At 56.1% G+C, this 8,536-nt stretch overlaps 1 protein-coding gene across 1 annotated transcript in view; it reads left to right on the top strand.

Moving 5' to 3' along the window:
- The window catches only part of SLC4A5 (solute carrier family 4 (sodium bicarbonate cotransporter), member 5), a 41,191-nt gene that overhangs the window by 29,181 nt on the left and 3,474 nt on the right, over positions 1 to 8,536 (top strand). Inside the window, exons 21-24 of the mRNA XM_014945462.1 lie at positions 5,003 to 5,176; positions 5,309 to 5,470; positions 5,966 to 6,044; positions 6,776 to 6,843. Coding sequence (XP_014800948.1) covers positions 5,003 to 5,176; positions 5,309 to 5,470; positions 5,966 to 6,044; positions 6,776 to 6,810 — 450 coding nt within the window. The 3' untranslated portion in view covers positions 6,811 to 6,843. The remainder of the gene's footprint in view (positions 1 to 5,002; positions 5,177 to 5,308; positions 5,471 to 5,965; positions 6,045 to 6,775; positions 6,844 to 8,536) is intronic.

Consider the following 8,536-nt stretch of genomic DNA (forward strand, 5'->3'; position numbering starts at 1 on the left):
GGCAATGGGGGGTGCATGGGGGTGACACGGGGTGTAGGAGAGGAATGCAGGGGGGATGTGGGGTGCACCCCGGTGATGTAGGATGTACTGCATGAGATGCAGGGTGCAGCGTGGCAATGTGGGGTATTTCGGGGGAATGTGGGATGCAGGAGAGCAATGCAGGATGTTTTGGGGGGATGTGGGGTGCACCACGGTGATGTAGGATGTACTGCATGGGATGCGGGGTGCAGGACAGCAATGCAGGGTGTTTTGGGGGGATGTGGGGTGCAGGAGAGCAATGCAGGGTGTTTCGGGAGGATGTGGGGTGCACTGCATGGGATACAGGCTGGCAATGTGGGGATGCAGGGTGCTTCAGGATGGCATGAGGTGATGTGGGGTGCAGCGTGGCAATGTGGGGTGCATCAGGGGTTGTAGGGTGCAGGAGAGCAATGCAGGGTCTTCTGGGGGGATGTGGGGTGCACCACAGTGATGTAGGATGTACTGCATGGGATGCGGGGTGCAGGACAGCAATGCAGGGTGTTTTGGGGGGATGTGGTGTGCAGGAGAGCAATGCAGGGTCTTTTGGGGGGATGTGGGGTGAAGGAGAGTAATGCAGGGTCTGGGGATGTGGGGTGAAGGAGAGCAATGCAGGGTCTTCTGGGGAGATGTGGGGTGCTCTGCATGGGTTGCAGGCTGGCAATGTGGGGTGCATGGGGGCGATGCAGGGTGCTTCAGGATGGCACAAGGTGATGCGGGGTGCAGCGTGGCAATGTGGGGCGCAGCAGGGGGGCACAGGGTGTAGGAAAGCAATGCAGGGTGTTTTGGGGGGATGTGGGGTGCACCCCAGTGATGTAGGATGTACTGCATGGGATGCAGGGTGCAGTGTGGCAATGTGGGGTGCATGAGGGTGATGCAGGGTGTGAGAGCTATGCAGGGTGCATCAAGGGGATGTGTGGGGTGCTCCATGGCAATGTGGGGCACACTGTGGCAATGTGGGGTGCATGAGGGCAATAGTAGGTGCACCATGGTGCTGCAGGGTGCGTGAGGGCAATGCAGGGTGCTTCTGGGGGGTGCAGGGTGCACCCTGGCACTGTGAGGTGCACTGTCGCAATGCAGAGTGCTTTGGATGGATGCAGGGTGCACTGCATGGGGTGCAGGGTGCAGCGTGGCGATATGGGGGTGCAGCGGGGGGATGCAGGGAAATGCAGGGTGCTCCAGGCAGGACGATGCAGGGTGCAGCAGGGGGATGCAGTGTGTGTGAGAGCAACGCAGGGTGCTTCAGGGGCATGTGGGGTGCACCACAGCAATGTGGGATGTATCAGGGGGATGCAGGGTGCACCATGGCGATGTGGGGTGCTCCGTGGCAATTGGGGGGTGCATGAGGGTGATGTGAGAGCCATACGGGATGCTTCAGGGTGCACCATGGCAATGTGGGGGGCAACAGCGCGATGTGGGGCGCACTGCAGCAACGATGGGTGGTGTGTGCACTGTGGGGGGTGTATGGTGGGGGGGTGCAGGCTGTACCATGGCAAAGTGGGGTGCTCCAGGATGGTGTGGGGTAATGCAGGGGGCACTGTGGTGATATGGGGTGCACCAGGGCAAAGCAGGGTGCCCCATAGCAATGTGGGGTGCCATAGCAATGCCACGGGTCAGGTCAACGCAGCATGCCCCATGAGGATGCAGAGTGCCCCACAGCAATGTGGGGAGCCTCAGGATAATGCAGCATGCCCCATAGCAATATGGGGTACCATAGCAATATGGGGAGCCTCAGGGCAATTCAGGGTGCCCCATGATGATGCAGGGTGCCCCATGGGGACACAGGGTGCCCCATAGCAATGTGGGGAGCCTCAGGGCAATGCAGGGTGCCCCATGGGGATGCAGGGTGCCCCACAGCAATGTGGGGAGCCTCAGGGAGATTCAGGGTGCACCATGGGGATGCAGGGTGCCCCATAGCAATGTGGGGAGCCTCAGGATAATGCAGCATGCCCCATAGCAATGTGGGGTGCCATAGCAATGTGGGGAGCCTCAGGTCAATGCAGCATGCCCCATGGGGATGCAAGGTGCCCTGTGGGGACACAGGGTGCCCCATAGTAATGTGGGGTGCCACAGCAATGTGGGGTGCCTGAGGGTGATGCAAGGCACACCGTAGTGATGCAGGGTGCCCCATAGCAACATGGGGTGGGTGCCCCATGATGATGCAGGGTGCCCCATGGGGACGCAGGGTGCCCCACAGCAATGTGGGGAGCCTCAGGGCAATGCAGGGTGCCCCATAGCAATGTGGGGTGCCATAGCAATATGGGGAGCCTCAGGGAGATTCAGGGTGCACCATGGGGATGCAGGGTGCCCCATAGCAATGTGGGGTACCATAGCAATATGGGGAGCCTCAGGGTCAATGCAGGGTGCCCCATAGCAATGTGGGGGAGCCTCAGGGTGATGCAGGGTGCCCCATAGCAACATGGGGTGGGTGCCCCATGATGATGCAGGGTGCCCCATGGGGACGTAGGGTGCCCCATAGCAATGTGGGGTGCCCCACGGTGTTGCAGGGTTACCCCATGAGGATGCAGGGAGCTTCAGGGGGTGCAATGGGCACGTTGCAGGGGGCACCCCAGGGGATGGGGTGAACATGGGAACAGCTCTCCCACACCCCCCGACCCCCCTGGGTGCTGTGTTGCAGAAAGCCGCGGGCTACCACCTGGACCTCTTCTGGGTGGGCATCCTCATGGCCGTCTGCTCCTTCATGGGGCTGCCCTGGTACGTGGCGGCCACCGTCATCTCCATCGCCCACATCGACAGCCTGAAGATGGAGACGGAGACCAGCGCCCCGGGGGAGCAGCCCCAGTTCCTGGGGGTCAGGTGAGGAAGGCTTGGCCCCCCTCATCCAGGGGTTGAGGCACCATCCCTGGAGGTGTTCAAAAGCCGGGTTGATGTAGTGCTGGGAGGTCTGGTTTAGTGATGATGCTCCTTGTTTGTTGTGTGGGTGTCTATTTTTGTCAGTCAGGTTGACGGTTGGACAAGATGATCTTTAAGGTCCCTTCCAACCTAGAAGATTCTGTGATTCTGTGATTCTGTGATCCTCAGGGTGGTGGTGGGGAGGGGAATGAATCCAGTTGAAGCTTCTCATCCCGCTTCTCTCCCCGTTGCAGGGAGCAGAGAGTGACGGGCATCATCGTCTTTGTGCTGACGGGGATTTCTGTCTTCCTGGCCCCCATCCTGAAGGTAAAACCACCCCCGTTCCCCACTCCCCGCTCCCTCCCCCCAGGAGTCTGGGGACCCGGGAAGAAAAAGCTGGATCTCCAGCCCCCAGCCCCGGGAACGAGCTGCTGCTTCCTCGGGGTAAGGGCTGTGGTTTTTCCATGTCTCCAGTACATCCCCATGCCGGTGCTCTACGGCGTCTTTCTGTACATGGGCGTCGCGTCGCTGAATGGCATCCAGGTAAGTCCTCCTCTTCCTCTTCCTCTTCCTCTTCCTCTTCCTCTTCCTCTTCCTCTTCCTCTTCCTCTTTCCCTTGCTGCCACTTCCTCCTCTTCTTCCTTTGCCGCCTCCTCCTCCTCCTTCACCTCCTCCTTTTCCTCCTGCTCTTCCTTCTTCTCCTCCTCCTTTTCCTTCTCCTCCTCTTCCTCCTCCTTCTTTTACTTTTCCTCCTTCTCCATCTCCTCCTCCTCCACCTTCTCCTTTTCCTCCTTTTCCTCTTACTCTTCCTTCTTCTTCTCCTCCTCTTCCTCCTCCTCCTTTTCCTTCTCCTCCTCCACCATCTCCTCCTCCTTTTCCTTTGCCTCCCCCTCCTCCTCCTCCACCTCCTCCTTTTCCTCCTGCTCTTCCTTCTTCTCCTCCTCCTCTTCCCCCTCCTCTTTTCCTTTACCTCCTCCTCCTTCACCTCCTCCTTTTCCTCCTGTTCTTCCTTCTTCTTCTCCCCTTTTCCTTCTCCTCCTTTTCCTTCTTCTCCTCTTCCTCCTCCTCCTTTTACTTTTCCTCCTCCTCCATCTCCTCCTCCTTTGCCTTGGCCTCCTCCTCCTCCTCCACCTCCTCCTTTTCCTTCGGCTCTTCCTTCTTCTTCTCCCCTCTTCCTCCTCCTCCTTTTCCTTCTCCTCCTCTTCCTCCTCCTCCTTTTCTTTTGTCTCCTCCTCCTTCACCTCCTCCTTTTCCTCCGGCTCTTCCTTCTTCTTCTCCTCCTCTTCCTCCTCCTCTTTTTCCTTCTCCTCCTCTTCCTCCTCCTCTTTTTCCTTCTCCTCCTCTTCCTCCTCCTCTTTTTCCTTCTCCTCCTCTTCCTCCTCCTCTTTTTCCTTCTCCTCCTCTTCCTCCTCCTCTTTTTCCTTCTCCTCCTCTTCCTCCTCCTCTTTTTCCTTCTCCTCCTCTTCCTCCTCCTCTTTTTCCTTCTCCTCCTCTTCCTCCTCCTCCTTTTCCTTTGCCTCCCCCTCCTCCTCCTCCCCCTCCTCCTTTTCCTCCCGCTCTTCCTTCTTCTTCTCCTCCTCTTCCTCCTCCTCTTTTTCCTTCTCCTCCTCTTCCTCCTCCTCCTTTTCCTTTTCCTCCTCCTCCACTTCCTCCTCCTTTTCCTTCACCTCCTCCTCCTTCACCTCCTCCTCCTTCACCTCCTCCTTTTCCTCCTGCTCTTCCTTCTCCTCCTCCTCCTCCTCCTCCTTTTCCTTCTCCTCTTCCTCCTCCTCCTCCTTCACCTCCTCCTTTTCCTCCTTTTCCTCCTGCTCTTCTTTCTTCTTCTCCTCCTCTTCCTCCTCCTCCTTTTACTTTTCCTCCTCCACCGTCTCCTCCTCCTTTTCCTTTGCCTCCTGCTCCTCCACCTCCTCCTCTTTAATGGCCAAGAAAGGATCCTACACTGAGGCAAAAAGAGGATTTTGACCCTAAAATCTGCATGTGCCTGATACTTCCAGCTGGGCAGGACAGCAGACATCCAAAACCCATCCAAAACCCAAAAGCCCCAAAGTCCCTATTTTGGGGCCTAAAAGAGGGTTTATCTGCACAACCTGGGCAATGGGGCCAAGGGCTAACCTTGGCCTTCATCCCACCGCAGTTTTGGGACCGCTGCAAGCTCTTCCTCATGCCGGCCAAGCACCAACCCGACTACGTCTTCCTCCGGCACGTGCCGCTGCGCCGCATCCACCTCTTCACGCTGGTGCAGATCATCTGCCTGGCCGTCCTCTGGATCCTCAAATCCACCGTGGCCGCCATCATCTTCCCCGTCATGGTACGGTAGCCTCCTTTAAAAGGGTTTTTTGGGGGGATATAAGGAAATTTTGGCTTGGTCCCGTGGTGGTCGTCAGGTCTTGGGATGAGAGATGGTCTTGTAGATCCCTCTCTTGCATCTCTCCCCTCCTAGATCTTAGCCCTGATCCTGGTGAGGCGGCTGCTGGACTTTGTCTTCTCCCAACACGACCTGGCCTGGATAGACAACATCATCCCCGAGAAGGAGAAGAAGAAAGAGGATGACAAGAAGAAGAAGAAAAAAGGCAACAAAGGAGACAGCAGCAGCGATGAGGAGGTGGGTGGGGGGCTCCTGTGGATGGTGGGGGCGTCCCGGACCAGCTGGGGTGTGAAAGGTCCCACTGAAACCTCCAGGTCGGTGGGTTTGGGATGGAAGTCTTTGATTCATGGAGGTGTTTCACTGCATGTGTACAGGACCAGTTCATTGATGGGCTTTAAGTGACACCTAGGGGCTGGCCAGAGACTCCAGGGGATGCTCAAAGTGTCCAGAAAGCTGGAAAATTGTGGCAAAAATGAAATCTTAAGGGAAAAGACCTAAAATCCTATGGCTGAGGGTACAGCACCCAGGGTATGGGGGCAAAGCATCATTAAACCCTGCAGCCCCCTGCTGCAGACCCTTCCCTGGGCAGAAGGGTTGAGAAGAGGAAGGCAAAGCTGCCTCCTCCTCCTCACGCACCCACCCCTGGAGGTTTTGGGTCCCTTTGGGTGCTCCAGGTGCCTCAGAGCCCACCCAGATGCTGCCTTCACCCAGTTTCCCTGCTTTCTTCCCCAGTTCCCACCTCCCTCAGTCGTTAAGATCCCCATGGAGCCCCTGCCATCGCAGCCCCGAAACTGGGGTCCCCATTGCCTCAGCCATAAGGAAAGAGCTCAGGAGCCCCCCTGACATCCCCCCCCACCTCCTAACCCCCACAACGGGGTCTCCTCAGCTGCTGCTGGCACTAACCCTGCCAAAAAACCCAGCCTGGATCTGTCCCACCGCGGTGGGGAGGAGGTTTGCTATATTTAAAGCAGATTTGAGAGGATGCAGTGGCCTCGGTGCTGCTAATAATTTTATATTCCAGCTGACTGGGAAGCCAAGATTCTCCTGGGTTTTCCCCCCCTGAGCTGATGCTGATGGGGCTTTTTAAAAAAATAGATATATTTGGGAAGGTTTTAAGCCCCCGAAAGCAGGGGATGCGGAGCTTGGGGCAGTGTTATCCCAGCTCCCAAGGAGCAGAAGTGCTCAATTTGGCTCGACCGTCTGCCTGAAACATCATAAGCCAGTCATGACCCCCCCACACCAAAAAAATGCAGAATAAATCAGGGTGAGTTCATTCCAGCTCAGCACCAGGTTGCATCATGATGCTGATGAGTTTTAACCCAATAATTCATTGCTTCTGTCCTCAAACTGCTCCCATCAGGGGGTGGTAGGGTCATTCTCTTCTTCTAATCACTCCCAAAAAATATCCCAGGAGCTTTTCTCCTCCTCCCCCCCCATCTGGAAGAGGCTGGAGCCAGTGACAGGTTGGAGGGGGTTGAGTGGGGGGGTTTTGGGGGGGTTCCTTCCTCACCTGGGAGGTGTTTCCCCTCCGTGTCCCCCCAGGAAAGAGGTCCTCCACCCGGAGCTTTGCGTTCTGATTCCTCCCCGAATGGCTCAGACATGGATCGCAGGTAAACGGCACCGAAGGGGCTCCCCCATCCCTGTGGAGGGGGGACCAGCACTGGAGGGGGACATTTTGGGGGTCAGTGGCTGATGCTCCCGGCTGAGCATCGCTCGTTGGAGCTGGTTGTCATCATCCTTGGGTGATATTTCAGATATTTGAGCGTCCTTTCGGATATTTCTGAAATATCAGAGTCCATTTTTGCAGCATCCCTCTGTATTTTGGGTGCTTTCCTGGCACAGGCCGTGGGGTTGTTGGGAGCGGGGCTGGGGGGGTGATACACCCCAAGCCTGGCCACGAGAGGGTGATAAAAGATCAAATAACTTTATTTAATAATAATTAAATTAGTATGAAATTGTTTGAGCCGCTGGGTTTCTCAGGATTGGGATGTACATCTGAATCCCGAAAGATATTTCTGAAATATCTGAGTCCATTTTTGCAGCATCCCTCTGTATTTTGGGTGCTTTCCTGGCACAGGCTGTGGGGTTGTTGGGAGCGGGGCTGGGGGGGGTGATGCACCCCGAGCCTGGCCACAAGAGGGTGATAAAAGATCAAATTATTCATTTAATAATAATTAAATTAGTATGAAATTATTAGAGCCGCTGGGTAACAGCCACAGGGATTTTTAGGGTTGGGATGTACATCTGAATCCCGAAAGTTTGGGATTATTTCGGGCTGGAGAGTTGGGCAGAGAGGAACCTGATGAACTTCAACAAGGGCAAGTGGAGGGTGCTGCACCTGGGGAAGAATAACCCCCTGCACCAGGACAGGTTGGGGGGTGACCAGCTGGAGAGCAGCTCTGAGGAGAAAGACCTGGGGGTCCTGATGGACAACAGGATGCCCATGGGCCAGAAATGTGCCCTCAGCATTCAGAAGAGCGTGGCCACAGGTGAAGGGAGGTCATCCTGCCCCTCTGCTCTGTCCTGGGCAGGCTCCATCTGGAGCACTGGGACCAGTTCTGGGCTCCCCAGTTCCAGAAGGACAGGGAACTGCTGGAGAGGGGACAGCAGAGGCTACAGAGATGATGAGGGGCCTGGAGCATCTCCCTTATGAGCAAAGGCTGAGGAACTCGGGTTTTTTTAGTGTGGAGAAGAGAAGGCTGAGGGGGGGTCTGATCAACACCTATAAATACTTCAAGGGTGGGTGTCAGGAGGATGGGGCCGGTCTTTTTTCAGTTGTGCCCAGGGACAGGACAAGAGGTAATGGGCACAAACTTCAATGTAAGGAGTTCCACCTCAACATGAGGAGGAACTTCTTTCCTGTGAGGGTGGCAGAGCCCGGGAAGGCTCTGAGAGCCCAGAGAGGTGGTGGAGTCTCCTTCTCTGGAGACATTCAAACCCCGCCCAGACACGTTCCTGTGGGACCTGCTCTGGGTGGCCCTGTTCTGGGCTGGGTGATCTCCAGAGGTGCCTCCCAACCCCATATCATTCTCTGATTCTGTGATTCTCCACCCGCAGCTGCGAATGCTGCAGATTGATACACCCCAAGCCTGGCCACGAGAGGGTGATAAAAGATCAAATAACTTTATTTAATAATAATTAAATTAGTATGAAATTGTTTGAGCCGCTGGGTTTCTCAGGATTGGGATGTACATCTGAATCCCGAAAGTTTGGGGTTATTCTGGGCTGGAGAGTTGGGCAGAGAGGAACCTGACGAACTTCAACAAGGGCAAGTGTAGGGTGCTGCACCTGGGGAGGAATAAC

This window comes from Calidris pugnax, unplaced genomic scaffold (genome assembly GCF_001431845.1).
Source record: "Calidris pugnax isolate Ruff unplaced genomic scaffold, ASM143184v1 scaffold120, whole genome shotgun sequence".
In the NCBI taxonomy this organism is placed as follows: Eukaryota; Metazoa; Chordata; class Aves; order Charadriiformes; family Scolopacidae; genus Calidris; species Calidris pugnax.